This window comes from Bemisia tabaci, chromosome 6, assembly GCF_918797505.1.
Source record: "Bemisia tabaci chromosome 6, PGI_BMITA_v3".
Lineage (NCBI taxonomy): Eukaryota > Metazoa > Arthropoda > Insecta > Hemiptera > Aleyrodidae > Bemisia > Bemisia tabaci.
Window position 1 is genome coordinate 34,947,064 of NC_092798.1, and position 19,515 is coordinate 34,966,578.

The window sequence follows — 19,515 nt, forward strand, 5'->3', positions numbered from 1 at the left end:
TGAAAGTAAAAGGGTCTCAATTTTTGCTGATTGCGACCTGTTATGCCTGGTTTTCAGTATCGGTAAGAATGAAAATCTCTGCAGAGGGAGTGTATGGAACCCACCAGGGTTCATAAAAAGGTTGGACGGGAGGGGAATGTTGCATCTTTGACGGTTATTACTCACTGGAAAAAAAACACATTGGATCTGGAGTCCAGACTCTTGAAAACATTGACAAGAAAATGGACTCCTGATTCAATCAGATCTAAACTTAAATCAAAAGGAAATCCGCTCAAATTAAGAGGCTTGGATCTTGATTTAAGCAAAAATCCAATTGAATCAAGAGAATTTTTTCTTGTCGGTATTTTTAAGAGTCTGGACTGTAGATCAAATTTGTTTTTTTTTTTCCAGTGTTGTTACTTGCTGCACTTGTTGCCTACAAGGTTTCTATTGAGATTTCATTTTGGAATTCCTGATATTTTCTTGATTTTTCCCGACAATGAAAAATCAAGTTACGTTAAAATCAAGATATGTTAAATGAAATTTCCTAATTTTTTCCGCGAATAAATCGACATTTGTTTGGTTTCACAAACCGACGTGTTCGATGAATGGAATCAAATGTTTCACTTGTGCTTGAGCTTAACTGCATACTGCATGCACAGTTGAAAAACGATTGACGCATGTCGGAATTTCCTAATCCAAGACTGAAATTCCTGATTTTTCCCGATGACATCCAAATTCCTGATACTTTTCGAGTTTTACTGACGGCAGGCCCTAGCCAACCTTGCCTCACTATAGCTCTGGGTTTAAAAAGTTTTTCGAGTTTATTGCACCACGAGTAAGAGTTGCTACCCCTGGCAGAGTTTTGAGCCCCCGAAAATAAAATATGCTTAGAGGGGTTCTAGTTGTCTCGGAATGAAAACGATACACCCTGCTCTTTCAAAATTCACTTAGTGCAAATATGAATAAAAAACGAGACGGTGCACAATACGTCATAAAAAGGCATGCGTTCAATTACCCTTCACAATATGTGTTTAAAGGAAACATCCCAACAAACAGCGCGATCCGATCGTGAAAAGAAGTGGTGTCGACACCTCTAAAGTGCGAAAGCCTCAGCGTTGACAATGGGGGCAGCTTAAAAACCACGCGGGCGCATTGGACGTCTTTCTGCCAAACGGAACTATGCGCATAAAGGCATGAGCCCTGAGACCCGTAAAAATACATGCATAACAGGGCTCACGTCATTATGCCCCAGTTCCGTTTGGCAGAAATACGTCAAATTGAAAATTACCCATGTAAATTGTATATCCAGTTACGCGGGGCGCTAATGGATTTCGTGTCGCTATCGGATTACCGGAACAAGTGGAAGTCACTCTTACTACGAAAAAAGGGGGAAGGGATCTACCGAAATAAGATAGTGCGGAGGCCCGGTCCCTGAGGATGAGCTGCGCGCGAGCCGGCGTTGCCATTTATCGCAAAATCCGGATTTTTTGACGTAGGGTGCCCTGTGGTTTTTGTACGAGTCGGCAAGGGTGCGTGCAGGGTAGGGCTGTCTGCGCGAATTCGCCTCAAAGCAAGAGAGCTCGTGAGCCGCATAAGCGATGAACTCTGAACTGCTGCGGGCAACCAACAGTGTTGCTCGCTGCTGGAATTTTTACGTTAAGAGGAAAAAAAGAAGAGAAATCTCCGAAAAACTGCACAAGAGCCACGACTGGCATCGTTGGATACTTCAGAAGCAATGGAAGACTAACGTGCGAAAAAAAATCTTCATTTAAAGAAGTTTGGTAAATATTTAACTAATTGGTGAATTGTATTTCGCCACGACGATAAATTTAGAATTTTTAACGAAATTTCAACTGCGATTATGATGCTATTGACCTATACAAAATCTCTTCTATGCATTTGTCCGAAAATGGCTCTAAATTGTCCTACGTTTTTTTGTGAAAACAATCTAACTAGATAATTTCCTCACAAATGATACGTGAAACTTAACAATCTTATTATCAACCGCATTGCAATTGTCAATCTCGGTTAAAATTTTCCGTACTTAAGTTTACTTTACATTACTTTGAGTTATTTTTTTGGTTCAAATCAACCAGAAAAACTCAGATGATCAACCAAATTATCGGTTAAACCGACCGAAACCGTAAATTACTCAGCGACATCTAGGGACGGAGACAGTTTCCTGCTAATCTTCTATATTCATCCTTCTCTCAAAATCAGCGAGAGGTTGCGACTTACGAATAGCATCAGCATAGCACTCTCACCAACGCGTTCTGGGTTCGATCCTGGCGGCTCCGCCAGATTTTGAACGAGGTTGCAAATTTTCAACCCAAAGATTCCTTTATTGTAAGTCACCATTAACTATTATCCGCTTGGCTAAATTACTTTGTGTTCTGCATTCCATATTAGCGCAAAATGTCAGTTGCTTTCTCTTACTGTGCAGATCCTTTGATCGAAAATTCTCGCATTTACGGTTAAGGTCAGAAAAAACGAGGAAGAAAAGAACCTAAAAAAAGGGATAAAAGGGATAAAAAGAATAAATTGAGCAAGAAGAAGAGGGCACGTGCGGCAACACTCAACTGCGAGTGGTTTTCCACAAGATCCAGAGGGAGCGTGGCGGGGGGGGGGGGGGGGGGCGTAGTTACTTGAATGTGGGTGAGGATTACCAGAGAGTCACCGATGGAGCCGAAACGGGAGGGGCGTCGGGGGGTAATCAACAGGATCCCGCTTATTATTCTGTCGGAGTGATGTCACCGAGTCCGTACTAATTCGCGTCTCCTCATCATCGGGCCGTTATCCATCCTTCACCGGAATTTATTTTAATCTTAACAAATCTTTCGACACATTTTTCTCCCCGTCCGCCACCTTCCCGGCTCCCGCTCCTGGTTCTTATTAATTCCCCGTCGCCTTTTCGCGTCTTCCGCCGACTTTCATTAAGTCCTCCTCGGGGCCGGGTTGTCACGTCAAGAGTCCCGAGTTCGGAGGACCCTTCAATCTCCGGTGATGCGACTATTTTGACACGACGGAGCTGTTTTGGCCTAACCGTCCGATTGAAGGCGAGTTGAACGGAGTTCACTAGACGGAGAAACGATTGCGTGGATCCATTTATTAATTTAACCACATTTCTGTGTGCATGGGTGCAATGGCAAATAACAACGAAACTCCTAAACTACTTGTTCTGGTTTGCGACGTTGCAGACTTCCTATTTTACTTTATTTTTTAAATGGAAAACTACTCAATTCTTAAAAACCGTCGTGATTTTTCTTCTAAGTGCGAAGAAAATTCTGTGGAAATGTCAAGGAAAGAAGATGACTTTTTCTCTTTTAAAAACATGAAATAGGTCTGGAGATCAAAAGTCAAAACCAATCAGAGATGGATTCTTATTGTCTTGACCCTCAGTATAAAGGGACTCTAAGTCTTATAAGAGTGCATCTTGCCAACGGCTCATATAGGCACACGCATTTGCACAAGTTGCCGCTTTTAAAAGATATCTGTCACCGTTGCGCCTTCACGATTACGAATATGCAGCACGGACATCCTTTAAACACGAATAGTTGCATCCATGAAGGCGTCAACTCAGGATAACCGAGTTTCTAAGTATAAAAGGCTGCATCACAATCAAGCAATGATCATTGACGATCTCTATGTGCCTTTGAAAATCATCGGAGCATGATGATGATGTTTTGTTCCTCTTAAGAGGAAGGTAAGTTCAATTTATTTCGCAGTCAGGACTGACAACAGAGGGCAGGAACCGGCGGGAAAATGATCGATAAAATGTGAAAATATGAATAATGAAAGAGCATCCTCGGCTCCCCTACACCTGGTCGCGGAGGGGAAGCTTTCACAGCGGGGTATTAAAAGTTCATGCTTTGTGCGAATTTCAACGTGGAATTCAATCAGCGCTGGAATTATTATCGAGACAAAAAATTAAATCTCGCCGGCAATCGATTCTCGGCTGATCTCGTGTAGTGTCTCAAGTTCGCGCGAGGAAAGAAAAGGCAGAATTCAGCGATAATATAATTTATGCGGTCAAAACTTACAATTTTCAACCGTTAGTAGATGCACTAAAATGGCGACTTATATGAGCACTTGAATTGCATTCACCAAAAGTATGGTTTAAGGCGTGAGAAAACTTTATATTTTCCAGATTCATCTTAAATTGGACTGAGTACATTTTGCATCGGGAACTACAATGTCTGACTCATCCATAAAAACACGATACGTACGTTATTTTTAGACTGAGCCGGAAATGGTCGATCCTAATAAATGTAGTCCAATGAAGATGTTGCATGTGTGAGGAATTTGCGATTTGACTATCGATTCTTTTGTAAAAGTTTGCGAGAAACACGATGGTGCCACTGGTTTTTTCTAAAATCAACTCCCAAGCTCAAGAAAAGCTCTCAAGTTGAGGCCAAAATGGAGGGGATATCCCACGCTATCCTGAGAGTCCACCTCTACACCAAGACAAACTCCCCGTGCAAAGATAGGGAGCAAATACATTGACAGGGCTGCCACTCTATTTGGGGACTCTAAAACTGAAAACACGGCATCACTGCTAATGTATTTGCTCCCTATCTTTGCATGGAGAGTTTGTCTTAATGTAGACGTGGACTCTCAGGATAGCGTGGGATATTCCCTCCATTTTGGCCTCAACTTGAGAGCTTTTTTTGAGCTTGGGGGTTGATTTCAGAGAAAACCAGTGGCATCATCGTGTTTCTCGCGAACTTTTACAAAAGAATCGATAGTCAAATCGCAAATTCCTCCCACATGCAACATCTTCATTAGTGTTAATCAGTTTTCCATGTCAAATGAAATTCTCTGTTTTTCCTATTTTCTTCGTTGCTAACACCCTCAGCTTGCAGAGGGAGAGTAAACTTCCTATACTTCCCCTTCTGCAGAGGGTCAGATAGTTCGCAACTCGGCTCTGCACGTCCAAATTTTGCGAAACGTAAACACACGATAATTATAAAGTTGAGCACTCGAAAATTGAAACGTGAGCGTTCGGACGAATCGAGCGCACATCGTTTAACTTCTCTCCCGAAAGTCGGAAGATCTCGCAAATCCCCGGAGCCGGGGATTTTCTGGGGCACCGCTGTGCGGTTCTTGAGAGCGAAGTTTTAAGTCAAGCAGAATTATTACACAACAAGAATCATCAAAATTTAAAACCATGCATCTGACGTCGCAAGGGGCTTTACGATGAAACAATTTTCGCGACGAGGATACGGGTACACTCACACCGCTGCCAAGGCTCCTTACAAATCAACCAAATTGACAATAGTGAACCAGAAATTATTAGCGATTTAAATTATTAAGACATCCGGCAACCGTGGAAAGCTCGGGAAGATGCCACGCGAAGCGAGCGTCGCCTCAAAAGCTCCGCGCGCGAGACCACCACACACTAGATAAGCCACCCGGTGTTGCCAGATCGGAAATAAAGTCACCCGAACCCCCGGTAAGATAATGAAAAAAAATGAATATTTTCGGCACGTTTCGGCATACGCGCAGCCACCCACCACACTGCGTAATTAAATTCAGACAAAAGGAGCTTATGGCGTGCATTTCGCAAGCCTCATTAATTTAAACACAAAAAAGGCACACACTCACGCACACACTCGAACGCTGTCGCCTTGAGCAAAAACAACGTATCTACATACTATGTGGGTTTAAGTTGAGGGGTTTTGCGTGGAGTGACGTTCCGCTTACGGGGCCGATAAAGCACGCATAAATTTAAGCCCCTGCGTTTCTTTCGGCCGCCCGAGTGCTTATTTCAGCAGCGATCGGGGGCTGAAACGGCTGCGATCAGCATTTCGAGGGGGTGGCTTAAAGGGCTGCGAGCTCGAGGTAATGAGGGCCGCTTTTTAGGGTTGTTTGCGCCCCGATGGTAGTTACGTGGTCTTGGAAGCCAGGAATCATATTTTGATCTTGTTTGACTTCGTTAGGAATCGCGGTTTTTTCAATTGACTTCCTCGTCTTAGTATTTGTAATCTGGGGGTTAGTCCTTGGTTTCTGATGGGGGATTATACAAAAATTCCCCTCGGAACACGGAGAGGCTTTCATAGAAATTTCTCGCGGCAAGGTCCTTCGTGGGACAACAGTGATTGGATCGATTTTGATGAAAAAGGAAGAGAATTTTCGGAAAACAGAGAAACTGCCTCTTGGAAAATTCATTTCCTACTTCTCATTAATGAGTTGTCGTCCAAGAAGAGGGAGATTAAAAAGGAGAAAAAGGAGAAAAAGAGGGAGAAGAAGGAGAAAAAGAAGGAGAAAAAGAAGGAGAAGAAGGAGAAGAAGGAGATAAAGAAAGAGAGGAAGGAGAAAAAGAAAGAGAGGAAGGAGACAAAGAAGGAGAAGAAGGAGAAAAAGAAGGAGAAGAAGGAAAAGAAGAAGGAGAAAAAGAAGGAGGAGAAGAAGGAGAAGAAGAAGGAGAGGAAGGAGGAAAAGAAGGAGAAAGAGGCAAAGAATGAGAAGAAGGAGGAGAAGAAGGAGGGAAAGGAGGAAAAGGAGGAAAAGGAGGAAAAGGAGGAAAAGAAGAAGAAAAAGAGGGAAAAGTAGAAAAAGAAGGAGAAGAGGAGAAAAAGAAGAAAAGGTGAGAAGAAGAAGAAGCATAAAAAGGAAAGAAGGAGAAAGAGAAGGTGAAGAAGGAGCAGGAGGAGAGGGAGGAGAGAAAGGAGAGGGAGAAAAAGAAGGCGAGGAAGGAGCAGGAGAAGAAAGAGGAAAGAGAGATGGAGGAAAAGGAAAAGGAAGATGGAAAGGAGAAGGAGGAGAGGAATGAGAGGAAGAAGGAGAGGATAGAGAGTAATAACAAAATGAACCAAAAAAATTGAGCGGATTCGGCAGCAAGGGAGTCAGAGTACCCGGTCGGCCGACTCGAGGGGGAGCGTTTTCACTCCTCGGAAGAAAAATAGCTTGCTGGGGCTTTGAAAAATGAAAATTGTTTTCAGCGCCTTGCCTTGCAGTGGCCCGGCTGAAGGGATTTGCTGTGAAAATCAAAAAAGCAGGCGAGGCGGCGGCGAAGGGCGGAGAGCGATGTACCTGTTGGGTCGTCGAGACACTCGTTAAAACGGCTTCGAGAATAATTTTCTCCCTGCGAACGGCTTATCGTCACCACTCCTCCGACGGGCTCCTATTTGTAACTGTCACCCCGACCAACCAACGCCCAACGCCGCGGGCCCCCATGAGTGGCTTTTGCCCTCCCCGTAAAAAAACGTCTCAACAGGTTAACCGAAATTTTCGGTTTATTCTTACGACTGGGTGTCTAGTTTTTTTTTTTCATTTTGGGAAATCCGATGAAAGCCTGATTTTCCTTATTTATGACTGCTAATCCTGATTTCATAATTTTTCCAAATTCTGATCCGTTTTTTTGCGGAGAAAAATTAAAATTTCTGCATAACCGTATAAGAAACCCACAAAAATCCGTTCGGATAGCCGTCTTTTCTCAAATCCTGATTTTACGACCGATTCTACCTCAAATCCTGATGAAATCTTATGAGCTCTTTCCCAACGCGCGTTGTAAAGTTTCGGCTTATCCGCGATTTCCGAGTATCCGCGGTAGCATCAGTCCCGATCACCGCGTATAAGCGAGACCCTTCAGTGTCACCCTTGCATTGTTAGGAAGAATGAGGAGTTTCCCACACCCCACTCACCACAGCCCTATTAGCGCAATTCAAAAGAAGTCAATGAGCCTTTCATGAACTGACGAGTGTACCACCACTTCTCATGCTGAATACCGGCTGCGGCTGATTAAACCCGGCCCCGGGGGACGCCGCTTCGAGGGGAGCGTAAATGAACCCCGAAGCGATACGAAATCGCGTCAAAAGAGCCAACACGCGTTCAAAATCAAGCTTTTAAATACCTCCCGGGCCCGGCAAGTGATAAACAGGTACTCCTATTAGTACCTGTTTAAAAATGCCATCAGCGAGGAAACACTTCGCGCTACTACTAAATAAGGTAAACAAAATACATCGCGGGGGTGGAAGAGGGTAAAGGGGGGGGGAGGGCAGAGAAAACGCTGAATAAAACATGCTGGACGTCTGTCACAGCAGTGGTAGTGAGACATTCCGTTCCGCGGGTGTATAAGACTGCCGTGCTAAGGAAAAACGTCGTATAAACCTTCAGGCGTTGCCGAATTTCCTTTGATAAAACACGAATTTCTTGGTAAACTTATGAATGCTTTCCTTCCAATTTTTCAAATAATTTTTTTTGCAATTTCACTTAAAGTCCCTGCAAATTTCACGGAAAAACATTCATGACTTCGACCCAAAATAAACATATTATCGAGGGAAATTTGGCAACTCTCGAATGTTCATACGGCGTTTTTCCTCAGCACGGCGGAAGAAGCGAGAGTGAATAATTAATTCCTGCACGGCGCTTCGGAAGGGCCTACTTATTTCACTTTCATTCTTAATTCCGCCTCTTTCTTACCTCCCGAACTTGGGTTCGGGAAGGATGGACGAGGGAACTTCGGTCGCTCTTTGTGTCTTCCGTTTCCATGCGGGCGGAGAAAGAGACAGGCACTGCATTGCTATGTAAAAACAAAGGAAGAACTTTCGAGTGTTGTCAAATTACCGCTGATCAAAATCCATTTTTTGAAATGTTACGCTATGGATATCTCTCCGCTACATTAGAATGTATTATCGAGAGAAAACTCTAGAATATGAACAAGTTCATACAAAATTTTCACAAATTTGGAATTCCAACTGTCTTTTCTCAACTTTCCATTTGTTTACGCGGGAAAAGAAATTGTAGAATCCAGTATGAAAACCATAAACTTCTTTTTTAAAACTTACGACCGGCAAAAAGTGCCAACATTCAATATACATTCGATGTTTCCCCTGTGTGTTCCGTTTGTGTTCATGGTTTTTCCAGAGCATTTTAAAATGTGTTGTTTTTCATGTTATTCCCAACCAAGTTTCGATTCCCTCGATTTGTCGAGGTTTTTCCTGCCCTAATTGAGTCCCCTTGTTCATCATGTTTTTTCAACGAAATTTGAATGTCATGTATGTGTGACACAATTTTTGTGCCAAAATTGAATTCCCATTATTTACCATGATATCCAATGATATTTCAAATTTTTCCTGGTTCTTCCATCCCAAGGAAGCCTGAATGGCACAAACCCACAAGTTTGTCCAAAAATTCATAAACCCCAGAGGAAATTTGGCAACTTCAGAAAATCGTCCGAATGTTTTCTCTTTGCGCACGGAAGATAGGAAACTCTAAAGGAGGAGAAGGCTCAATTCTCATGGAAATTTTTGCTCGGACCGTGGCATTGCCTCAAGAGGTAGCGGTCCACTCATTACCCTGGCTCAATTGACCAATGGTATCGCAAGACATTTTAATTAGCCCGCGCTCTTTCCCCCATTTCCCACAGGATCCCAAAGAAAAGATACCATTTAAGTGGGTTTTGTCCGTCCCTGAGTCTCTGACGGGACCGCGGGGCAGTATTAATATAGGCTCGAGGGTCCTTGAAAAGGTAATTCTGAGGTTGAATCAACATACCCTGCCATCATCCCGCGAGCCCTATTTCACTCCTCATCATAGGGTTGATATTCAGCGGGAAAAAGGAAATCACTGCTCGGAGCGGAAGATGCTTTGTTAGTTTAATAAGATGGGAGGGGGGGGCTTTCAAGTGGCGGGGTGGGGTGGGATGTCTAAGAAAACTAACGTGGGACTTGAGGAGAAAAACTTCTTCAAAACCGTGCGGCAGGGATGGAGGATCCTCGAAGCTTGCGCTGAGTAATTGGGATCCGTCTTGGGGATGCAAACCGATAAGGGTGACCGACGGGGTCGACATGAGGGGTGAGAGGTTTGGGGAGAATCGTCTGGCCGAATAAAAGACCTGGAGCGGACGATACGGTAATGACGATGGGAACTTTCGATCGCGAAACGTGCACCTTTAACTTTCGCATGTACTTGAGATGGAGCTTTTTGGCGCGACAAAAAATAAGAATTACGTCATTTATGATTACGTTCATAACACAGGGAGATATTGAAAACTCGTGCAATAAAAGAAAAACTAATCGTGAAAAATTATGAGCTACAGCAGGCAGTTAGTCAAAATATGGAGTAGGGCTTACGCGGAAACCGTACAAAACGTTATTTGCAGTTCCTATTCTTGTTTCTGTTCTGGGCAGTTCTTGGAGATAGAGCAGAAAAAATAAACAAACTTTTTCCTCAATGTCCATTGCACGATTTCAGAGAGGATGATTTTTGTATTTCTTCATATACTTTGATAAGCGAAAAAATACGAAACAGCTAATATGTATTTGCGTGTCATTCTTACCTGTACATCTCTTGTGAATTGGTTGTTGCAGAAAATGTGGGCGGCTGTGAATTCTCGGACTTGATCGAATTCAAATTTGATCTCGACGGGCTGCGCGTTCCTGGTATCGTTCCTCCAACCGACCCAGCCTTGACCTGAAAAGAGCATCTAAGGATTAGACCTCGAAAAAAATATTCGAAAATAAATTCTCAACGCATCAACGTTCTCTTCATTTCAACCAAATGTAAAATACGGTCTCTTCTTTTTGGCAATTTTTTAAGCTCATCAGAATTCAGCGCAATGCAGAAAAAAATAAAATGTAGGGATCAATTTTGGAAACGATTCTGAAGTTCAAATAAGTTTCAAAGAGAAAAAAACGAATAGTAAAATAATCTCTTTTTGCACTGAGTATGGCAGCAGTCGAAATCTTCCATTTGCCGAATGCATATACGCTCATACAAGATTTTTTCAAGGGATGCGCCTTCAACTAAAAACCCATTTGTGGTCATATACACGAGTCATCTACTTCGCTGATTAGTTCATGTTCAAGCTGTACCAAATTTAGCGCCTTCATTGAAGTGATACCACTATTTCTCCACTTAGGAGCCCGTATTGCATATCCTCGAATATGAAGGCGATTAATATTTCTGACTCTCTCTGCCTTTTTGTTCTGAGCTCACAGTCAGTTCTGAACGATTCACGATGTGCTCATCCACAACCTATCCGGGCAAAATATTACACCATTCACGGGGTACTACTTGAATGAAATATTCGTGAGCAACTTACCTCTTTCACTATCGTAGTAGCCCATTTTGAAATTTTCGGGGCCAACTTTGCCGTCGGTGAGCTGGCCGAGGCCTCTCTGGAGCATTCCGTCCCAGTATCCGTCGTACGTGGCGTCGAAGAACTCCCACTCGGACCCTCTCTTGTCACCCTGGGGCATCGAGTAACTGATGATTCCGTCTGAAAACAAACAGAGAATCCTTGATTATCTATCCATTTATATTTTCTGACCACTTAGCGGAAATCATGAAGTCACATTTTTCCCCCGCTTCCTGGCTGCATCTATCCTATCAAAGAGTGCAGAAGCCCCAAACCTAGTCGAAATCCCTCTTGGTCGGCGAATTAATAAAAATAGATAGATAAAGCTATGGGCAAAGGGAAATGGAGCGACCCTCTTGGTTGAAACGAGTGGTTGTTACTACTTTCGTCTATAGCTTTGTCCGTACATTTCAATAATCCAGGGTGTCTACTAAAACAGGCTGGCCAAAAATCAGTACTTTTATAGTACTTTTTCAGTACATTCCCAAGAAATTCAGTGCCTCCTCAATAGAAAAATTCAGTACTTTTTCAGCACCTCCAATTAGGCGAAATTCGAAAAATTTGAATTTCCCGCTCAAATTGCGACAAAAATGAAAAAATTCCGGACCTGCTTGCGAAATTTCCGCACTTTTTCAGTACTTCCGGACCGCCCTTTAAAAATCAGTACTATTTCCGGACTTTCCAGAAATTCCGGACTTGTCGACACCCTCATAATCATCCCGCTGAAGCCACTCGGATACCGTAACTACCGGAGCCAATTTGAATTCCGGACGGAAGTCGTGCAGCGCCTCGCGAGCGGGGCCCGAGAAATTCAGCTGAAACTCGGGCTCGGGGATTCGCCGGGGGCGATGCAAATGAAGAGGCGCGGAATCGCGGATAAATCGGCCGTTTCTTTCGGTGTTTACTTTGAAGTAGCGCGGCGCGAAAGTTAATCAGCATGCGAAATTGTAATTACACACTCCGCACGTCAACACCTCTTGAGCAGATGCAATGAAGTTTGACTCGCTCAAGTTTTATTAGATTAGTTCCGGAAAGAAGTGCAGTTAACTGTAGCATTTTCTTGCCCCCTCCCCCCTCCCCTCACCCCTCCCCGCGCCCCCGCTCGCCCCGCCCCGGAGCGAATCCAACTCTTCGTCGCTTTATGAGTTATACTCTGTTTTCTAATCAGCGGAATGTCGCCCAACTTCGCCAATTTCTCCGGCGCTCTGCGAGCGGTGCGGCGGTTGTTTTAACTCCGTTTCTCGGTTAGTAAATGTTGCCAACTTAAGGAACAGTGGTGTAGCAGGCTTTGCGGGTATCGATTGATCTGCCTTTTAAACCTAAGGAAAGGATCTATACAAGGGTGTTTGCGACGAACTCCTCGATAATCATAGAGAAAAAAAAGGAGGTGTTTGCATTTCGGGTATCTTGGAATTTTTGATGATTTGATGACGTAGGTCGGTACAGCGACGTCCCCTTCACGCTAAACGTCGCTGTTCCGACCTACGTCATCAAGTGATCGAAAAATTCCAAGATGCCCGAAATGCAAACACCTCCTTTTTTTTCTCTATGCTCGATAATCGATCGCTCATGCCTCGCTACTGTTCAATAGAGTCCTTATACTGAGAGTCAAGACAACCCCTCATGGAGTCACAAACGGGAATAAAGATTACATAAATTGGCAGTTTTCCGTAATCTTTGATCGGCTCATTCTCAAATTCTTTTCTACGTTCCTTCTCTCATTCCGTTTGTTCCTTGTCGAACCCGTCATTCCTCGGTCCATTCTAGATTATAATCTTTGAAAAAGGTGAAAATGTAAACTTTATTCCCGTTTGTGAAACTGTGGAGGCCTAAGTACGGGAACCAATCAGTGAGAAATCGTTGAATCATTTAATGACAATGTGTGATCTCGTTCCGAAAATAATCGGCAAGGAATCTTAGCAACAAGTGGCAGAAAGCCTTTTTGTGACACTACATGAATCGATTTTTGCTCTCTATTCTGATTGGTTCCGTAGGATAGTCGACTTTTTAATCAATCCTCCAATTAAACAGATCCCCCTCGCGGAAATATCGCTTTCCATCGGAACGCATTAACCGATGACTGGAACAATAGCGGACGGGATATCCCTACCGTTAAAAGGATCCGTTCATTAAAACGAGCCGAGTTTTGTCATCTGCATGCAAGACTTCACACGGACTGGACGCGGGTCCGGCCAACGGCGTAAGTAATTAAAAATCAGGAGCTCGCGACGAGCAGACCACGTAAAGTATTAAATAACTGATTAATTAGTAAATGCACGCGTATTTCACCCTCGCCGGCCGGCGGCGGCCATTTCACAAACTACCACCTGAGCCCCGTCCAGATATTAATACGGTTATCGCGAAGCCTCACTTTGTAACGACACACAGTGGAGCCAGCCTATGGGAAAAGTCGGACGTGGAACTTTTGGCTGAAATAGCGAATTTTGATGTTTATTTTGTAGGATGATATGTTACTTAATGCTTTAATGCACGTTTAATACGTCACTTTCCGGCCAAAGTATCACAAGCGCCATGCGATGTTTCAAAATTTGCGCCGCTATTTTATTTCTTTGCAGGGAAAATTACAAAAAAAACTTATAAAGAGCTTATCGTTCTTCTTCATCGCAGAGATGGAAAATTTCATGAATTTACTCGCGTGAAATTTCCTGAAACTTTTACAGGTGCATCCAGGAGGCCAAAAACCCGCCTTAAAACAGAGATTTTAAATTTTTAATTCAATCATTCCCCCTCACCCTTCCCTTACTTCCCACTCTTCTAAAAGATCCGTTTTCAACACATGTTTCCTAATTTTCGTAATTTGTCATATTTCACACGGAGAAAAAAAACTTCCTGCGTGGACCCGAAGTTTAGGTCATATGTGGATCTCTGAAGTTTTCGGATCGCGTATCTAAAAACTTGAGGTCCAGCTGCCGAAGTTCGGGTCAGACATCTGAAGTACTTCGATGTATACCGAAGGGTTCCGGTCACATATCTGAAGTACTCCGGTACATACCGAAGTGCCTCGATGTCTGACCCGAACTTCGGCAGCTGGACCTCAAGTTTTTAGATACGTGATCCGAAAACTTCAGAGATCCATATGACGTAAATTTCGGGTCCCACGCACGAAGTCTTTTTTCTCCGTGCACATTTTCAGGGGTGTTTTTTGGGGGAAAATTCTCAATAAAACTGATGGGACAACTATCGGATTCTCCACAACGAAGATATGAGTTTTTGAAGTTTCCTAATCGTGTCCGAGCTCTCCCACTGACTCGTTACAATGTGCGGCGTGTGAGGGTGTGTGCGTGTTTTTGTGGATGCTAATACAATTTACCACCGAGGGTTGTGTGAGTGAGGCCTGGCCGGCTCAATTATTTATTTACCGATGTCTGATTACGCGGCTGAGGCTCGTTTTTACCGCCCGGATCATCCTGAGTTGCGAAATGTAGCTTCCCGACTTTCCAATCCAGCGCTCGGATGTGCGGCGGAGTTAACTTATAATCGCAGCGGAAAGTTCGATCTGGTAGGAATCAATAATCCGATAAGTGAATAAAAACGGGCGTTATTAACTGAAAAATTAATCGCTTGAAATTGTAAACTAATTATTGAGTGCTAAATAAGTGGTTCGGTGCGTGGTATGTCAGTTATCGTTACGGATCACTTCTCATGCTACAGTCAAATTGAATCAGTGAGTTCGAAAACACACCAACTCAGTGACTCGAAATTGCTCAATTTTCATTAGAGACGGTCAATTTTTATAAAAGTCATTGAAGTTAGCGCATCTGTTTCAACTTGGACCTTTAAAATGCCCTTAAGTGCTTGTATTTCGGCACCAAAAATCTCTTTCTTAGACTAATTTCTTCATTTACTGTTTGGTTTCGTGTGTGTCATGATTCTTTTCATTTTTCCGAGTTGATGTATTTTCGTTCTCACTGATTCAATTATAATCGAAGCGTAATGCACTCAATTTCAGCGTATAGACGGTTTGGAAAAAATCAATTACGAGTAACTACAAAAAAGGAAGGAAAAATACACACACTAGTTAAATGGACTTCATTTTGCAATGCAGAGCTACAATTTCTGGCTCCCGTAAAAAAAAAACGTATGTGCATAGGGAAAGTAATGGTACATTCGTCGTTTCTAAACTAAGCCAGAAATTGTAGTTCCGAATTGCAAAATGTAGTCTAAACTAGTTTCTTGCCATTCAAAGACAACCCAGGCATAATTTGAGAAGTTGTTCTCTGGAAAAAAGGCTCGAGTCCTGACTCTCGAACAATATCAGTGGCGTGGCGTGCTTTGCGATATATCGATGGATCTGTCATTCAAACCTATGGAAAAGGATCGATAAACAGGGTGTTTGCAGCGAACACCTTAAAAATCGATTCTTCACCATAGCTTCAAATGGAGATATATCGGTGATCGATCATTCGCGCCACGCCACTGAACAATATGACATGAAAAATTATCTCGATTCAATAGGATTCTCGCTTGAATCAAAGGAAATCCGCTTAAATTAAGAGGCCTGGCTCTCAATTCAAACACAAATCCGATTGAATCAAATAAAACTATTTTTTCTTGTCAATTTTTTAAAGAGTCCAGACTCTGGATCCAAGAGACTTATTTTCCCGTGTTCTTTAGTTTCTGATACAGTCATTATTCGACTTATCGAAGAATTTCTTTTAAAAAAAATACGAGAGGGAATTTCAGGAGGGAGAATTTTTGGAGAGGGAGGTTTTGATTTTCAAAGGGGAGATTCCCTTTTTTTCAATAGTCTGGCAACGCTGTCACAGTCAAAGTTCGGTATAATTGTCGTCGGCGGCAATGGCAACGCGCGTCATTACGTTTGGACGTATTTCTGCCAAACGGAACTACGTGCATTATGACGTGAGCCGTGGTATGCATATATTCTTATGGGTCTCAGGGCTCATGTCTCAGTGCACATAGTTCCGTTTGACAGAAATACGTCCGTTTGTCTCTTTGTTCTTCCCCGTCAGGCTGTGCTATGCTGTTTGCATAACTTCCACCTTTGATAGTTCCGCGGTTTTACGCGTGCGGAAAAAAAGGGGAAAACATCCCCGAACAATGCCAAACAAAAACAATGGTAGCGTCGGACAAAAACTTCCACTCGTATCCAAGCGTTATTGACTAGCGCGGCGCGGGAGTTCACGGGGTTAATACCTCCGAACCAAAGCGTGCCAACAAACTATTTTTCCAAAGGCAGCGTGGAATCCTATACTCAAAGTGCGGGTTGGACATTTTTACAACCCTCGTGTCGCTCGCTCGTAATTTTTCTGAAAATTTTCCGTGGGTTTCCCGTGCTTTTTTCGAGAGGGCGTACGGAATTAATGAATTTTCCTCATACGACGTATGATAAATTTTTCCCCTGATTTATAGCGATATCTCAGATTTTTCCGGGCCTGTTTTCTCAATACCTGTGCCTAACTTTATTTTATATACCTAATTTAATTCAGCATTCTTTTTCTTGAAGATATGCTCTTTTCAATTTTAATATTACGTTCGAAATACCATACATACATTTTTCTCTGTAACATAAAATACCGGCACCCCATTGTTAATGACATTTTCAGTTTTCTTACAGACGTCAAAGATATTAGAATGTTGTGAATTGCTTTTTTAGATATCGTCTTTAGGAAGAAACGAGCGCAGAAAAAAAATACGGGTCACACGGAGCAGCAAATTTTTCAGTCTTGAGTCAAAATTTTCTCCCCCTTGTAACGCTTTTGTGACGTGGGTCCCTACCCTTTAGCGCGTAAACTCAAAATAGTGTAACGCTCTCGCCCCTTTATCTAGCGTTACGTAATTTAGAGACGGCCGGCCCCTATGAACTAAAGTTCAGTTTTTGTAGAATCAAAGTTGTTTTCTCCGTGAACTCTAATCAGCACAGTTTTGGCAAAATCCTGGGCATCCCAATTTACCAGATAATCTCGCTTCCTGGACATCTCGCCATTCATTCCCAGTCGGAATCCTAGTCTCCGATCTTCCGCGGAATAAAATTACACGGCGACATACTCGGATAGCCGCATCTGCCACGTACTCCGCCGTCTTAAGGAAAAACGCCGTATGAGCGCATTCAAGAGTTGCCAAATCTCCTCTCAGAAAAAGTTTATTTTTGGGAAAAGTCAAGAATATGTTTCATTGGAATTTTCAGGCTATTTAGATCAAATTACGGACCAAATCTTCTAAAAATTGGAAGAGAAATGTTCGCAAATTTTCCTGCACTGAAAAAAAAAGAGTTACGGGCTGTATAGACATACCGTCCGTTCCGGGCTCAGGGGCCGAAAGTTCCGGGTGCTGGAGACGTAGCTGCGATTGCTCCGGATGCTACGCCCGGAACTTTCGGCATCTGGCAGAACTTGGCATCTGAGCCGGAACGCGGACGATATATCTATGTAGCCCGTAAGTACGGTCTTCACTGCCGGAGTTTTTTTTTTTTTTTTTTTCTCAGTCAGGGTGTCTACTAAAACAGGCTCGCCAAAAATCAGTGCTTTAAACAGTACTGTTTCAGTACCTTCCCAAGAAATTCAGTACCTCCTCAACAAAAAAATTCAGCACCTTTTCAGTACCACCATTTGACGAAATTCTAAAAATTTCAAAAATTTGAATTTCTCGCTTAGAAATGAAAAAAATTCCGGACCTCCTTGCGGAATTTCCGCACTTTTTCAGTACTTCCGGACCGCCCTTAAAAAATCAGTACTATTTCCGGACTTTCTGGAAATTCCGGACTTGCAGACACCTGTCAATGTCATAATTCGTGATTTGTCGAGGGAAATAACAACGCCTGATGGCTCATACGGCATTCTCGCTTAGAAATGAAACAGATTTCGGACCTCCTTGCAGAATTTCCGCACTTTTTCAGTACTTCCGGACCGCCCTTAAAAAATCAGTACTATTTCCGGACTGTACTATTAGTACATTTCTGCGAATTCCGGACTTGCAGACACCCTGTCAGTGTGATAATTCGTGATTTGTCGAGGGAAATAGCAACGCCTGATGGCTCATACGGCGTTCTTACTCAGCACGGCAGTACTGAACTCGCTCACGTCGGCGAGTCGGCGGGCCGATAAACCGCGCGGTTTTAATGATCCCGCGGCGGGAACAATCGGATCGGTGTGAAGGGGCCTTAAAAAAGGCGGCCGGCGGCCGACCGGAGCGGGCAATAGAAACTCGGAAGGGACACCGGACACCCGACAGGTCTTCGAATAAGGAAGCGCGGGTCCGGGCTCCGCCTGGAAAAAAACAAATAAATTAATAAATAAATAATTTATGAGCTCGGGATAGGTAGGAGAAAAACTCACCACTCCAGTAGCAGCCATAAATTTCAACCCTCATGCATACGGTGCGCCTATGGTAACTGTACGGCAGGAATCGGATGCGGCTTGCCCATATCGGGGGGTCCAGCTCCCTCTTCTCCTCCAGGTATGTGTTGGTGTTGCCGCTGAGCACCTGCGCACGCACAAAACAGGACTTATCAGATCCGATCGCTAGACGATGCTCAGTGAGTACAGAGAGATGAAAGAGCAGGATACTTACCGGGGAGACGCAACCATTCGGGGCCGTTCATAAAATACGTAACGCTATACGGGTGGACGTGGGCCGACGGGAGCGTTACGCCACAAAAGCGTTACGGGAAGGAAGGGGAGTCGTGTTATCAACAATTTAGCGTTACTTATTTTATGAACGGCTCACTGGAAAAAAATACATTGGATCTAGAGTCCAGACTCTTAAAAACATCGACCAGAAAAAATACTCTTGATTCAATCGGATTTTTGCTTAAATCAAGAACTGGGCCTCTTAATTTGAGCGGATTTCGTTTCGATTCAAGCTTAAATCTGATTAAATCAAGAGTATTTTTTATTGTCAATGTTTTCAAGAGTCTGGACTCTAGATCCAATGTGTTTTTTATTTCCAGATCTCCTTTCCGACCAGAGACAATATCGACGGTGTAAATCGGCCATCACATGACTCGGTTTGCGACGTCGCAGACTTCCTGTCGTACTTTATTTTTTCACCGGAAAACTACTCAACGGCGATTCTTTAAAACTGCCGTGATTTTTCTTCTCAGTGCGAAGAAAATTCTGCAAAAACTTCGAGGAATGATGTCAATTTGTTCTCCTTTAAAAAAATACATGGAGGCGGATATTTTCAGACACCTCAAACGAGTTATGTGATCGCCGACTTACACCGTCGATATGTTTTAAACACGCAGCATCAACAATCTATAAACTTTTACATAATAGGGACGATATTAGAGCAGGTCTCTGAAACATATTATCTCAATTCAGGACCATGTGATACAGGTAACGATCGACGATTGTAAGTGGCTTTCTAAAAGGTGACAAGTCTTCGTTTCCTGGATGAAAGAACATAGCTACATTTCCAGGTTGATAAATTTTAGACTACGAATTTATTTTCTTTTAGGGAACAGTTGGCGGTTT

General features: G+C 43.2%; 1 protein-coding gene across 1 annotated transcript in view; it reads right to left on the reverse strand.

The window, feature by feature from the left end:
* LOC109042976 (discoidin domain-containing receptor 2) overlaps positions 1 to 19,515 on the reverse strand; it is a 594,631-nt gene that overhangs the window by 41,225 nt on the left and 533,891 nt on the right. Inside the window, 3 exon segments of the mRNA XM_019059971.2 lie at positions 10,262 to 10,395; positions 11,027 to 11,203; positions 18,376 to 18,523. Of these exon segments, the coding sequence (XP_018915516.2) occupies positions 10,262 to 10,395; positions 11,027 to 11,203; positions 18,376 to 18,523 (459 nt within the window).